A 16,163-nucleotide genomic window follows, 5' to 3' on the forward strand; every position below is an offset into this window, starting at 1 on the left:
TTAATCTGGTTACACAGCATATTGTAGTTATCTCATATTTGTGGTATTTATGACTAAGACCGTGTTTCCACTAGCTGCACCTTAAACTAGTTTAGCTTAAATGGGTTTAAGAACTAAACCAGTTAGAGAAAGCGCTGTTTCCACTAGGAACTTGCACATCCGGGATGTGCAAAACAAACCGTCTAGGAACGCCTTATTTTGAAGTATTGGGCTGCTTTGTTGCCGAGTCAGAGCAACTGTTGATTTTCACTGATTCAGCATCTGCTAGTAGGAATTTGCATGACGATGACCAAAGACACCGTCTTGTCTCTCTCCGTAGCTACTGATTTCTCTCCCCTTGTTAACGACCCTTACATCTTTTAAGGCACTCCTATCCCAGCAAAATAGTCAATATCATCAAAACGGCATTGTCAGAAGCCATCTAAACAAGCGCGCTACTGTCACGTGACAGTTAAACCTAAACCACTTTGCTAAACCTACTTTGAAGTGGGTTTAGGAAAGCGGTTTAGGTTTAAAATAGAACTGGTTTAGTGCAGGTGGAAACAAGTGAATTCTTAAACCAGTTTAGCTTAAACCACTTGTTAAACCGGTTTAGGCACTAGTGGAAACGCGCCCTAAATGAAATTAAGTAGGCAAAGACATGAAATCAGGCTGTATGACACCTCTCAATTGCTTATATGGTATGGGTCCAGTTTGCTTATGAGCATACAGGCTCTGCATGCAAAGATCGAATGACAACTTTCTTCTTTCTGAATGTTGACTAAATTGTATTATACAAATAACTTTGAATTTGCTGAAGTGTACAACAGACGAATGCTTTAGGGCGACTGTGTTATTGCAAATACTGTTTGTTGGTAGGTGAGGAATATGCACATATGCAGAAGGATAGTAGAGGGCCATCAAGACAAGCTCTTGTATTGTGCAAGACATGAGCAGGATATCCCAACATGTTGATCTGCAGAGCATTGCATTAAATGTTGACAGATAAGCAGAGATACAGCTGTATTTTTAGACTAGTAGTGTACATCCTTTACTTTGTGCCAGTCACTGGTGTTTACTTTATGTCCGGTGCCATTTTGATAGCTGTAAGGTTTATGTTGGTTTGTGTTAATTCTGACCAGACTAACCTGTTTCTCTGACTGCTAAATATATGTAGTGTTAATAGACTTACTGACAAATTCTCTTCCTCTCCCTCCCTCCCTCCCTCCCTCCCTCCCTCTCTCTCTCTCTCTCTCTCTCTCTCTCACACACACACACACACACACACACACACACACACACACACACACACAAATAATTGAAACACACCAATGGATTTTGAATGAACAAACGCTATATGCTATATAAACTACTTTAACACACTATTACGCAGTAAGCCACCACACAGCATATTAATAAACAAATGTGTTTCTTAATTTGTGAAGAACTATATGCTGAGGGAAGTCTAGCTTGTACAATGAAGAATTCTCATCACATGGGAGGAAAGCTAGAAGAATGATGGAAAAGGCCATATGAAGTGATCCAGGCCATGTCAAAGGCATGCTACCAGCTCAATGTGGAATCAGGACAAATCATATATCAAAGCTTTAGCATGGGGCTCTACTAAATCAAGGCATACAGGAGACCCGAAATCATGAACAATCTAGATTCTACTATCTCTGAGATTACCGATAAACAGGATGCTTCTAGACATAAGATCACAGACAAAACAAGATACTACTAGACACATCAATGCTGAACTGAGTTTTGCTGATTCAAGTGCCTTAATTCAGTGAGTGCATACATACATACATAGACTACATACATACATACATACATACATGGACATGCCATACATGGATATGCCCTTTGGAAAGTTCCGAAGATAGCACCCCTGCCTATTTCTAAGTGGGAACCCTGGCACTACTCAGAGTTTTAGGCCACGCTGACGAACCCCTTGATGCATGGTCAAGTCCACTGAGTGATGTTCTGCCAAGCCAGCGGTCTAGTCCACCCCCAGTCAAAGACCAGGTACTCATCTATAGTCTTGAGTCGAGAGAGGCAATTGTGTGTGAATTTCTTGGCCAAGGAAATTACATCTGTACTCGTCCGCGAAGCTACGACCTCATGCAACATTCCAGATGTTTCCATTCTCCAAATGCAACTCTCTAACCAACTGAGCTACAGACGACACACACATACATACATACATACACACATTCATACATGGTTTATTCATCCCGAGGGGCGTGTCTGAGACCCTGCCTATGTACAACTAGTACAGCACAAGACTAAAGGTCACTAAACACAATACTGCTTGTACACAAGTAGGTCTAAGTTCCTCCAACAGTCTGAGTTTCTTCGACACCAGATTGCAATGTGCCAATGGAAATTCTGCACATCTTTCTGAACAGGAAGTTTGATGAAGGCTTGCTGACATTGAGGAACCACAATTTGCAAGGTGTGAAGTTGAGCACTCCACCCAGCTTGTTTACAGGCAGATACCAAATTGCTGTATTATTTTTCTTGTATTCGGATGGGGTGGTAAAGTTCTCTTCAAAAACACACTGTCAATTCCAGAAGACTAATCTCCTTAATTTTCTGGCACCATAGGATGATGTCAGGGCTAAGAGATGAGTTTGAAATAACAGATGGGAGTACATATGGTAAGCCTGGAAGGTCAACAGAGATTACCCAGGATCTTGGTAGCTGTTCATCTAAGAACAGGTAGATCGAAGCATTTAAGCACAGAATTGTGATGACAGGTGTATCTCCCACTCTGTAAAGCTGTCTGGCGGCATCTGTTTTCTAAAGAGTCCTTAAGACTCAGTATAAACCGTTTACATTGCAATTATACACTAATACCATTGTCAAATTAACATAGTTATAACTCCGTCTTTCTGCAAATAGTCTCCAATAACTTTTTTCCATTAAAAATTGTTAATAGGGTTTTTTAAACTCAATGGATTCAATGTGTATCTTTGATTTACGCTGTCTGTTCCGTTACAACTGTAGACCCTAGCCATATAAAAGAAAAAGATGTAGTTTTTCCTCAGCAGCGCTTTGTGCGCCCTTTTGACATTTGCTCTTCTGCTGATGACTGGTGGTCTAGATGTGTTCTAGATCTGGATGGTGATTCTGTTTTTCTGTCTGGTGACAGGTGATTGCGATGTTTTACAATTTTGTTGAAAGTGTCATATGCAGTCTTCCCGTTTCCTCTTCTTCCTTGTCTAATACTTCAATCTCAGATCAGCCTTTAGACTGTTGCTTGTGATATGCTGTGATTTCTCTTGGATTTGATTGTGCACACTGTTTTGTTTCTGGTAACGTGTTTGTTACTGACTTGTCCCTTATGCTTTGGTTGTTTGTTTCTGGTTGTGATTGATAGGTGGTTCCCATTGTTGAGCCTGTCATCTCTTGTAGAGGTTCCAAGGTGTCTTTTGTACTTTCAGGATTCTGTTCTGATTGTTCCGTTTCTGTTGCTGTTTGACTTTACTGTTCTTTCACATTCTCTTCTTCTTTGTTTTCTTGCTGCATTTTGACATCATGGTTTTGTCAAGATCGTGGTCACATGCACTCTCATTACCCTGGTCTTCAGGATTCTTATCATTTTTGTAGTTGACAGTCCTTTATCATATGAGTAGTGCTTCCGTATCTATAAGGCCGTGTTTCCACTAGCTGCACCTTAAACTAGTTTAGCTTAAACCAGTTGTTAAACCGGTTTAGGCGTTAGTGGAAACATGCCCTAACATGTTCTTCCATAACAACATCTTCCATAAATTATGTGCTCTGGGAAATAACCTCTTGGATTCTGTACTTTGTATACGTTCACTCACATTTCCACATGTCGTGCAAAGGAATACGTGCAAAGGAATACGTACGCCTTGTAATTTTTGCAACTTGACCGTTTTCTGCTATTCTCAAGATAATGACATTATCTGTCATTTCAAAGGGTATTTTGACTGAGATAAAAGCTGGTGGATCTTGTAGTGGCATTACTTCCAATCAAACATTATTCACTGTCAGGCCTGTCAGTACCAACCTTTCTTTGGCTTCTTCATTCAGCAAGGTAATCTGCCACATTTCTGCTATTGTCGGACACACGCACATGATACACTCTTCCGGCAGTTACTTAAATAAAGCCTTCACTAAGTCTTCTGCTGTCACGCCTTCAGCAACCAATCTGACTGACAACCATTATTTCTTCTTCTTGATCATGGTTAGTATTTCGATCAATGTAAGCTCGCAATCTACGTAGCCTGTCGGTTAATATACCTTTCTGTCGCTAAAGTTCTCCAAAATGACTTGGAATTCACTCTGTATAGGGAAAATTGGGGGAGCCACTGTACCATAACCTCGTGGCATCCTCCGAGCCTCGCAATACATACATACATACATACATACATACATACATACATACATACATACATACATACATTTTTTGTATCTACGTACATACAAGAGCCCCTAAGGCTCAGGTTCGATACTGCAAAGACTATGCTGCGATGCTACAATGCTACAATGCTATGATGCTATGATGCTACAATGCTATCAGCAGTCACTGTCTACATGTCACTTCTTCTTCTTCTTAGACAGAACTGACACTCTGGAGAGAGAGGCAAGTGTATGTTAGTTCCTTGCCCAAGGGAACTTATGTATGTGGCCCTAAAACTCTGACCTGAAGGTCCCGGATGTTGCCAATCTTCAACTGCACACTCTAACTAATTGAGCCATATACATACATACATACATGCATACATACATACATACACACATACATACATATATACATACATTATATACATACATATATTACATACAGCTAGTACATGAACTATACTAACCATTCATTTTGGCTAGAATAGGTACAAAATTAATTTATGTCCGGGTAAATGCAACTGCAGAAAACGACCACTAGCTTTGATGATTTCTGCAAATCATCTAACAAGATTTTTGATGTCCCAGACAAGAAGTGAACAAAGGTTAAATCTGATGGGTGACAGTGTAGCACTAACTATACAAATTAAGGCCCGATGTAGCTACAAACAAAAAGGGAAAGGTGCAGTCTGAAATGTCACTACAGAAGACGATGCAGCAGTGTAACGGAGTCAAAACTGGAAGCACCGATACTAATTGCAGACAAAGATGACAACACAACTGAAAATCAGTCTACCTTCTGGTAGCTACCACAATTGCAACTCTCTTAGTGATGAAAATGAACTGGTTCAAAAACAACGGTTGACCGACATATTACAGCAGGGGAATCTATATATTGAAAACCCAATTTCCTCATGTGGACGGTTTGTTCTCACCATTGGTAGGTATGACCCCTGTTGGGTTTAACCCAGTAACAAGCAGTGTCATTTAAATCCATTAGCAATGAAAGAAATGCACATCCTCCCCAGCTACAGGTCAAACAGTGTTGACATATTTGATAGCCTATTTGGCCACTTGCCAACCCTTTTACGCAGCTGGTGGATCTGTACAGACTACAGACTACTGGCAGATGATGGCCGAATTTTAACACCATCTTTCATTGGAGGAAATGGTCCAGTACATGTGATAGCTGCTACACGTGGTACCATTTCAACTGTGACGCAAAATTAAAGCAGCAATAAAGAAGCAGACACAAGGGTACTGCCACCCATGCTAAAAGAACAAAAGAAAACTCTTAGTTTTGTCAATTAATTTCAATCATCTGTGTGACTGGATGCACTAATAACAGTTTACATATAGCTTAACGTTTGTGTAGCTTTTCTCATTTGTCTCCTAGCCTGGAATATGTGAAATTTCCAAAAGTTTCATTACAAAAAGTTTTTCTCAACGTTTGCAAAAAACCTGTGACAATTCATCCTTTGGACAGAGTATAGCTATAATACTAAATACATAATATATATATATATATATATATATATATATATATATATAAATATACATTGTATATATATATATATATATATATATATATATATATATATATATATATATATATAAAGTATAACTCACGAATGATTAGTGACAGATTGGACCTCGTGATTGTTGACTATCTACCTAATTATTGCGATATTGCGACTTAGACTCTTTGTGCTTCGTCCCTATAGGGCGGATATGTGTTATCTGTATTATATACAAATATATATATTATATATATAGTATATATTTTGTAATATATTTTATATAACAGGGCCCAAGTCCTAGGCTACAAACCTAACATGTGGGAAGATCCCAGAGATCAATGTCTGGCTGTACAACATAACTACTTTGTAAAAGCACTGTACTTCCATAAAGCCAGAGATAACTTCCCTTAACTTCAACATACCATATATTTATTTACCATATATACTTATTTACGATGGATTATTTCTCTCACGCTCTTATTATTATACTTTCTGCCACTTGTTGTAGGACCTACCAGCTGGCTGGATGTTTGTGTACTGTTTTTGTCAACATGTCAGACATAATTCCTCATACATACAAGCACAACAACATGGTGTTTCAATGGTCTAACCAAAGACAAGAAAGATGGAAAGCAACAGTGTTCTGTTTTAGACTACGTCGGCAAAATGTCAGGTATACATCGATATCACTAGTACAGCAACTAACCTTACAGGAAACTGCTTGTCAATACAGAAATCCACTCATCCTGAGTACATAAGATGCTTCCATCTCATTCCTTGCGAGAAGAACGTCCATCTGACTAGAGAACATGCCAGGATACTTTAGCACCCCTGGATAGCATAGCGTATCCGGTGGAAAAATATAGTATCAGGTAGGATCGTTTTTACAGATATAGTTTGTACTGGTACACTGGCTCAATTAAGGACCTCTAGGCTATAGGCTTATGAGACTAGCAGATCACATCAGTTAGTGTGAGAAATGAAAGATTTACCCAATATGAAAGATTTACCCAATAACAATCTCATAGTAAAGATATTATACTGGTACATGATATGAGATCTTATGTCACTTTCTTTGTTAAGTGAAAAAATGCTAATGCTAGCAGAAGACAGTCTGCTAGATCATCCTTTTTTGTTGACTCCCTGAACATTGCAGACAGATATTCTGATACAAACAGTTTCCTATCAGTTTCCTGCCATGACTTGCCAGTCACTTTATCTCCATTTAGCATGTCCTGTACAAGTCTGGTTGATTCTCTTTTCTTCTCCCTTCCTGTTGGTAAATGAAACAGACCCTGCACCGTCCTGGAACTGATTGACAAAACGGGGTAAACCCGACCAAGATACCCATATAGCATTGCTTCAAGACATCGTAAATTCATCCCTACACCAAGTTTGCTGGGACGATGATACTGAAGTTCCAAGACAATAGCATCAGTGCTCGGTAGGTGGTCCACAAATTCCTCCACCTACCAAATACATTTTACACTAAAATACTGACTGTAATTCTTGTGCATGCCTTGCCAATTGAAAGAGATGAAATGGCTTGTAAGGTTTCATTTTTCCTAGTTCACTCAAATGCCAGTCTTTTATGTGTAAATTTCTATCGATATGCACCCAGGCAAGGTTCTTTATGCCAAGATCAATAGAGATGATGTCCGAGACATTCTATGAACGTTGTACATGTGATCAGCAAACCAGTATACCCCAGACTATGCATAGTCAGATCAATTCCAAACCAAACACACACACACACACACACACACACACACACACACGCGCGCGCGCGCACGCACGCACGCACAACGCACCTCAGCAGGAAACACTCTTCTACAACAGTACACCTTGCACCCAGATACAGCATACAGCTGCCTATATGGGCCGTTTCTAGTCAGCCATCTTTGCATTGCACGTAGGCGTGGGCGGATGCTAGACTTACATAATGGCTCCGCCCACATGTGAGCCGACCAACTGCTTGACTGAAAATGAATCGCGGTGAAGACATGACTTTTGTACCTCTAGACAAGTTTCCTGGCCAACGCCAACATTGCAATCTAGAGACACAAATCTGCAACATTTGTGGACCTAATGTGAGTGAGCATGCCCGGAAACCTTTCATTGACACTAAGACTGACTTGTTGACACCTCGTAATTCTGGCGACAAGGAAGACGGTCGAGTTGTAGTCTCCCTTGTCCACCAAGGAGTGCAGACCGATGCAGCAGTGCAAGAAGTAACCGTACCCGATGGAGTGTTGCAAGACATCGCAGACGATACGCGACATCTCGGGCGTTTCTTGAAGAAACATTGGAAAGTTGCGTTGACGCTGTTTTTCAAGCGCTGTGGTATCCGATTACTGTGGCTTGCTTATTGGTTCTCACGTTTGTGCACGACGTTTTGGATTCTGGAAGCAGCGGCTATGCTGTGCGCGCTTTCAGTCAACGTTGTCGTTCAGTTTGTTATTGGCATGTTCGTACCTGTTGCTAAACAGGACGAGAAAATCAACGAAGATATTGTGTATACGGCCAGCTTCTTTTTTCTTGTTGCTCTACTGTATCCGATTTTGTCTCTTATTCCCTCCGTATTTTCATTGGTATTAGAGGTGTGGGATCATCAAGAGTTGCCATCCACCAGACTCATGTGTGTTTATATTCACCAGAGTTTAGATAAAGCAATGGAGCACAAGAACAGGGAGTTTGACCCTGTTTCGAAGGCAATACGAATTGTCAAGGCTTTTCTGGTGTTCTTTATTCTCATCATTTCTGCAGCGGTTCAGCAGAGCCAATTGCTGGAGTTGTTCTTTACTATTGGTCTTGTCATTGGTATTACTTTATGGTGTGCTTGGATTCTGTTACGACTGGTGATGCAGGGTGTTGCTCTGTGGAGAGGGAACGTTTCATTTCCTACAACTGCTGTGTTTGTTGCCATGCAATACTACAAGAGTCAGACAGCTGGGATTGTTAATTTTGTGCAGAAAGCAGCAGTGAGTCCAAGACGTAAGTTGCACATGTATGTTTTAGGTGTATTCTTCTCGTGTCATTTGGTAATTTCTCTATTTGTAATTGGCTTTGCTCTTCGTGAGCTCAATGCATCAGGTGAAACCACATTTGGTGCAATCTGCCTACTCATACTTGGTCTAGCATACACCTACTACAACATATTCTCATCAAATGACCCACAGTCAACTGTTCTGCCTCAGGAAAAGTATGGTATAAAGCGTTTCAAAAAGAAACTAACGTGTCTTTGTCTTCGTCCTCCAACTCCCAACAGAGTTGCAGACAGCTGTATTGTTGTTGCTATAACTATGATTCTGTTGATAATAATTATGGCAATTGCTGGTGAGTTTGTTCGACAGGCCCAAGAGCCAAAATGTGATGGTTTCAAAGTCACCAATATCTCAGAGCCAAACAGAAATAGGCGAAATGCAGACAGTGGTGACTTGACACTGTATGATATCTGTTCACAAAGATGGTTTGGGCTAACAGCAGTGGATGTGGTACTTTTAGCAGATATCTCATACAAGGAGTACGATACAAAGAGCAGCAGTGGCGAGTGCTCTGTTGAAGCTCACCAATTTATTGCCAAATATTTCCCACAGCCAATATGGGACTGGGAAATTATAGGAGCCCCTGCTCCAGGAGAGCTTGTTGGATTCCTTGTCCTTCATAGCCATAGACTCAATGTGACAGTGATTAGTGTGAGAGGCACTCGATTTTCTCATTTGACAGACCTTATGCAAGATGCTGATCTTTACACAGAAGTAGCTACTCTGCAGTTTTTTTCACTGTTTATCCCAATCACTACCCTATTACCTTTGGAAACAGTGGCAGATATTATCTATTTTTCATCTGTTGTTGAAAGAGTATTTCGAGCTCATCGATCTAGCAGTTACCATACTATACTTAGTGACCATATAAAAAACAAGATGGAAGAGTATGGGAACCGAATAATCATAACTGGTCATTCTCTGGGTGGCAGCTTGGGGAAGATTTCTGGTGCAACACTGAACATCCGAGCAATTTCAATTAATGGTCCAGGGCTGTTGTATTCTCATGAGAAATTTGGATTATTACGGTCAAAAATTGATACAACGGCTGTCAATATTGTTGCCAAGGGTGATCTTGTGTCTGAGATTGACCGATTAGGTGGAACAACATATCGACTTGGATGCTCTTCTGGCAGTCCAATCAGTTGTCATCGTCTGACAGCCGTGGCTTGTGAAATACAAGAGAAATGTCAATTTCATGAGGGTGGCAGATTTATCACTTGTTAGAATTTGTCTTATGATATGAACTAAATGTATTTGTATGACTAAAGGCCTGTCCACACTGGCAACTGGATCGCGATCCAACCGCAACGCTGTCCACACTTGCAACTCCATCGCGATCCGTCCGATCCACATCGCGAGGTCGCGATCCGATCGCGATCGGTTGAATCCAATTAGAAATAGTGGGCGTTACCTTCACGTACGCTACGCGTGTAGTTGGAACATCTAGCACTCCTCACTCGTCTTTGTTCTCGCTCATCTTACGTCGCTGTATCAACGCTTTCTACAAGCAAAGAAACCACACATACACATCGGTTATCAGTCACGTGATAGCGAAATGAGGCGGAGGTATCGTTTTCAAATTGCAGTGTCGACGCTCGCTATCGCGATCCATTCTGGTCTAGTGTGGATAGCAATAACTCGGATCAATGGTACAATACGCATCCCCAGCTAAATGGGGTGCGTATTCTTCTAGCCTCTAATACAAAGCGCACCCTAGCTAAAAGCTATTTACATACCAGCAAACAAAAGTGATACAATATATCCCGTACACGCCTACTTTATGAAACATACACCCTTATCCGGGATAATAAGCAATTCTGCAGATTGTCGCGCCAAATTGCAGGTTGATCAGTAGTCCGTTCAGGTTTATGTGGTAGATCAGCAGTCCGACGAGTTTATGTGGAGGGAGAGGTATGGCAAAACAAGGCAGCAAGCTTTACAAAACAACGTTGCTGACTTAGCAGCGCGATACCCGATACCGCAGTAACCACTGACATTCCTAGCATTGTCTCACTTCTTGACTCAGTAGAGTTAGGTAGAGTTTGTAGTTTAGTTGAACCGTTCCAGCATAGCCTAGCTACTTTGTAATTCTGTAAACTTTGCACAACAAGAAATATTCTCATACTCTAGACTCTGCGTGCGGACAAGAGTGTAATGTTTCATAACGTAGGCGTGTGCAGGATATATTGTATATCACTATTGTTTTTGCTGGTATGTAAAAATGGGTGCGCGTTGTATCATAGAGGCTAGAAGAATACGCACCCCATTTAGCTGGGGGTGCATATTGTACCATTGATCCCAATAACTCTACCCAAAAGGGGAACTCGCACGCAAAAACAAGTTGCTTTTAAGAAATAGCCTTGTCTTCGAGAAGTTCAACGGTATCCTAGTCGCCAGCCAAAGCGACTACATTTCGAATGCTCCCAGACGACGATACACGTCGACCTAGATCAGAGCCGTACAGTACCGTATAGAGACCAGAGAGCGCGCAAACTCTACTGAAATAGCCTTCTAAGCCAATCAGCTCCTACAACCCGAATCTTGGTTGTAAATTCTGATTGGCTTAGCAATAATTGGTTATGCTAAGTGCACTGACGCTGATTACCATCGTGTGAAATCCTTGTGGCGCCTAGAGACCTGTCCACACTGTCAACTGGATCGCGATCCAACCGCAACGCTGTCCACACTTGCAACTCGATCGCGATCCGTCCGATCCACATCGCGAGGTGGTTTCGATCGGGTTCAGGCTAAAGCCTCATCGCTTCGATCCACACACCCGGATTAGGCTAACGCGCACTAAACAGGCTTTCGTACAGTGTAGCTGATACGGACCAAATGCGAATCGAGACCGTTCGAAAATGGGCTAGACCATTTACGAATTCGCATACGTATACCGGAAAGACAATTCGCCAATGGCCAATGCGCTAAGTATTCGTCAACCCTCCAGTCCAGACCATTCGCTTAGGTCAAACTATATCTAAATGCGGGTACACTGAGTGAAATTTGGCGCGAGATATAATTGTAGTATGGCGGCAGACGAAAAAAAGCGCAAGGAAAACTTCCGTGAGTTTTTGGATTCACTCGCTGAGAGGCCAAACTCTCAGTTGTTAGCTGAAGCCAAAGCCAAACGGATTCGGAAGGTACTACGAGGCGGTCCCAGTGCACGTGCGGAGACGGCACGTTTCCGCTTTTATGTCAAAAGTAAAGGATTCTCAGTAGTGGACCTTCCACTACTAGCTCTTTCAGGTGTTCTTTGTGCCCCAGCACCAAAGGTAAGTTGCAATAGCAATTACATGACTGAAAGGTTAATTAATAGGTATTAAATTGATACAAACGTCAATTAAACATCCTATAGAGTTTTGTTTTTCATACCATTTATAGTAAAAAATTTAAAAATTTTTGTTGCTATTTCATTATATGCAGTCAATTTTGTGTAAATGGACATGTACAGTACTCAATTGCATGTCTGTTCATCAATACAGTGGTATATCTTTTTAAAGTCACATGAATGTAAAGTTTAGTCAGATGAAAAGGCTACGTGTTGGAGCTTTAAGATATTATGGGTATAATTGCTTTAATAAAATACACTTGTTCCAAGAAAATGTTCATTTGTGGCAAAGTAGAACCACAATCGTTACAATCATATTACATTAAAGCTGTATTGACATAACTATCTACAACTGAGTTACAGTGATGTGTTCTAACATATGGTATTTATTGCATACTGCATATATGCTGGTAACTACAATGGCTGGAACAAGCAAGCTAGCCAAACATGTATGATTTGACAACTGATTGCAGCAGCTCTTTGACTTATGAGTGACTATGTAATGTGTTTTGTCAGGACATGCCATAGGTATCATGATGTTTCTTCTTGTTATGTACTCAATCCTACAGTGTTCAGAATAGACTTACTTTAGTAGTAAGATTTAGAAAATCTGGGAACTCAAGTTTGAGGAAACCTAGCTACTAATCCTTGTTGGTAAACTATACATGTGTTCATAATGATTTCATTTGACCCAAAAATTTTGAAATATTATATTCTTTTCAATAGGACAGAGAAACAAAACTTTCATTGCTGGGAAGTTGGAGAAGGGTGGCAACTGTGCCTGAGATATACCAAATTTTGAAGACCATTCATGAAGGCACAAGAGTGCATGCCGGATATCAGAAAGTATTCTCTGATGTACGTGTAATGGTTTTGCTCTTATACTGGGGTCGCCAACTGGATTGATATGTACATCTTAGATTTGGAAGGATAAGTTATACATGCTGTGTCATGGGTTGACTGCAGTGAGAACTGCTTCGTTTCTGCATGGATGAAATTTATGTCGGCATGACTAATGAGCATGTCAATAACTTATGTGTTTGCATGGGGCAATTTGGCAACACTACAACAGGGGAATGTTCTCAACATCCCATGTCCAGGATTAGCCATGTTTAATGTGAATCTGTGTCACTTTTATAACACTTGCACATGTGCTGTAGGTTCAAGAGCAATACGTAGGCATTACAAGGCCTGCTGTCAGAGAATTTGTTAAGACATGCCTACTGTGTGCCTGCAAAACTGCTCAGAAGTCTATTGCTCATGTAAAGCCAATCCTGTCTCCTGGGTTTATGAGAAGAGGGCAGGTCGATCTCATAGACATGAGCCATGATTGTGATGGAGAGTTGAAATGGATTGGGCACTATATTGACCACTTTAAGAAGTTCAATTTTTTGTGGTCACAGCAAAGAAAGAAAGCATCAGAAGTGGCTAAGTGTTTAATAACACATGTTTTCAGCGTTGTGGGCCTACCTGTCATCTTACAGCACGACAATGGTAGCGAATTTTGTAATAAGGTGAAATATTGGTTTTGTTTGCTTCACGACATATATCAGCTATCATGTCTCTTCATTGTAGATCATTCGACGAGTTGTTAGATAATGGCCTGGCCAGTGCCAGATTATCACTGGCCGGCCTCGTCATCCACAGTCACAGGGTCTTGTGGAGCAGGCACACAGGACTGTCCATCACATGCTCGCAGTTAGAAGAGCAGAGTACTCAGGAACAGGATGGTCAAGTTATCTTCCATCAATCCAATGTATAACTGTCTTCATATTGAAAGTTGTACAATAATTAAACGCATACATTTCTTTTATTCTTTACAAAGATGCTATGAATGCCCAAAGGCATAGTGCCATTAAAACGTCACCATATGAAGTTGGTGCTAGCAGTATTCCTGATCGTATGTAGTCTTGCATGAATCTACAATTGAATACATAATTATAATGTATATGTGCATTGAGGATTATATGTGCATGGAGGATTATATGTGGACAGATGGATCAATGGATAGGTGAATGGGTAGATGGATGGATGAATGCATACATCATGGATGGATAAATGGAAGGATATAAGTCGATGGATAAATGGATATATTGTTACATATAACTACAAAGCTAAATATACAGATTTTGTGGTACTGTAGAGTTTCCATTAATTTTATATTGTAAACTAGTTGATATTGATGGTGCTCCCATTCTCAATGAATTTGAGTTTGATGCCAGTGATGTGTTTGACAATGCCAGTACTGTTCCAGAAAGTAATGAAGGTGTGAAACTTAGTTACTTACATACATGCCAAAATGTGATGGCAACTTCAAGTTTCTGATGTATCAGTAGTTGGTGTTAGTGATGCTGCTGCTAAGAACAAGAGCGACAATTGCCATAATGATTTTGAGTCTATTGCTAGTGAAGACAATGTCAGCACAATCTCAGAAAGTAAAGAAGGTCTGCCAACAGAAACAATGTGTTCATTTTGTTGACACAAACACACACACACACACACACACACACACACACACACACACACACACACACACACACACACACACACACACACACACGGACACATCTTGATGCATGTGATGTTTGCAGGTGATTTCTATGACCCTTCAATTGAGAGAAGAATTGAGTTTGGTCCTGCTAAAGATAGTCTTGAAGGTGTCAAGACAGTGGAGAGTAGTGAAGGTGAGGTGACACCCAACAACAGTCTTAATTAAGACCATGCACGATTACTTGAGTGACAGTGTACATACTGTTCATTCAGATGAATACCAGTACGTGTGTGTACTGTCTGATGATAGTGTCATTAACAGTTCTACTGTTCAATGTGCTTCTGAAATTGTCACTAGTGATGATGACACCAGAGGTATGCAATACTACACACATTGATGTGCATGTGTTAAATCTTAACTTGCTACTTCAGATGGCTGGTTAGGGACAAGTGCACAGCATGTTCAGAGGAGGAAAAGAGCATTAGTACATTACAAACAAGCAGCTCAAAATCAAATAAAGAAGCAGACAAGAAACAAGCGTGTGCGCCTACAAGCTCACCTTGTAGGAGAATATGTCACAATCAAGATTCCAACTCAAGACCGAACATCTGATCTTCCAAGGCTGCCAGCTGTAATAGTTGAAGTTAAAGGGACTAAGCGATTCTCGTACCGTTTGAGGTAAGTGTAGCAATTCAAATTTGTTTTTCAACAAGTGAGGAACATAATTCTCAAAACAGGTCATTGCATGGAGTTATAGACAGGCTGTATGATGAAAGCACCTTGGAGAAGTATTCTGGGAAAATTGAAGGTCTTGATGACAACAACTGGCAAAGTGATAGCCAAATTTCATTACGAGAGCAGCAAGACTGGCCAGACCAAGACAAGGAAAACGTGTAGCATACCATTGCAAATGCAAAAAAGGTTGTCTGTCAGCTAGACCGTGTCCTTGTGTCCGAAGTGGTGTTTCTTGCCACAGCAAATGCCATCATGGCAAGCACTGCAAGAATGAAACATCTCCAAACAAAAGCAAGGACATCAATCTGTATCTGCAACATCTGCATCCTTTGAAGCTCTATCAGATACTACAACTTCTGTCTCCACTACAACACCTGGACTTACTCCAATACAACATTTGTGTCTACTTTTACCACAACTGTCTGCACAACAACAACCCAATCTAATGTATGTACATTAGTTCAATCAAGTCAACCAACGACATCACTTGTCCTTGATCCTAGAGACACTCAACCCAGAACTTCATCCTTCTTCGAGCTTCAACACCAGGATCCAGAAAACTACATCATTTGTCTCCTCTATAACACAGCAAAACACATCACCTCTCCTCAAAAAACTCCAGCAACCAAGTAAAGGATCTTTGTCAATGCAGGCAACAATATCATCATTCTTTAAAAGACTCATCA

At 40.7% G+C, this 16,163-nt stretch overlaps 3 protein-coding genes across 3 annotated transcripts; 2 read left to right on the forward strand and 1 right to left on the reverse strand.

Annotated features, from left to right (window-relative positions):
• Positions 1 to 6,855: 6,855 nt before the first annotated feature.
• Positions 6,856 to 7,798, reverse strand: LOC134187086 (transcription elongation factor, mitochondrial-like). The gene is made up of 3 exons (XM_062655206.1): positions 7,688 to 7,798; positions 7,401 to 7,544; positions 6,856 to 7,345 (listed from the first exon to the last, which is right to left on the reverse strand). Exons 1-3 carry the CDS (start codon positions 7,781 to 7,783, stop codon positions 6,938 to 6,940), a joined length of 648 nt encoding a protein of 215 aa, XP_062511190.1. The 5' UTR covers positions 7,784 to 7,798; the 3' UTR covers positions 6,856 to 6,937.
• LOC134187085 (uncharacterized) lies at positions 7,762 to 11,098 on the forward strand. The gene is made up of 2 exons (XM_062655205.1): positions 7,762 to 7,966; positions 8,042 to 11,098. The coding sequence occupies exons 1-2, from the start codon at positions 7,862 to 7,864 to the stop codon at positions 10,145 to 10,147; spliced, it is 2,211 nt and encodes a 736-aa protein (XP_062511189.1). The 5' UTR covers positions 7,762 to 7,861; the 3' UTR covers positions 10,148 to 11,098.
• A 2,711-nt stretch (positions 11,099 to 13,809) lies between these two features.
• LOC134187145 (uncharacterized) lies at positions 13,810 to 15,963 on the forward strand. Its single transcript, XM_062655262.1, has 7 exons — positions 13,810 to 13,981; positions 14,425 to 14,517; positions 14,570 to 14,695; positions 14,843 to 14,935; positions 15,015 to 15,116; positions 15,174 to 15,420; positions 15,480 to 15,963. The coding sequence occupies exons 1-7, from the start codon at positions 13,810 to 13,812 to the stop codon at positions 15,637 to 15,639; spliced, it is 993 nt and encodes a 330-aa protein (XP_062511246.1). The 3' UTR covers positions 15,640 to 15,963.
• Positions 15,964 to 16,163: the final 200 nt, after the last annotated feature.

The sequence above is a fragment of the Corticium candelabrum genome, chromosome 11 (genome assembly GCF_963422355.1).
Source record: "Corticium candelabrum chromosome 11, ooCorCand1.1, whole genome shotgun sequence".
Taxonomy (NCBI): domain Eukaryota; kingdom Metazoa; phylum Porifera; class Homoscleromorpha; order Homosclerophorida; family Plakinidae; genus Corticium; species Corticium candelabrum.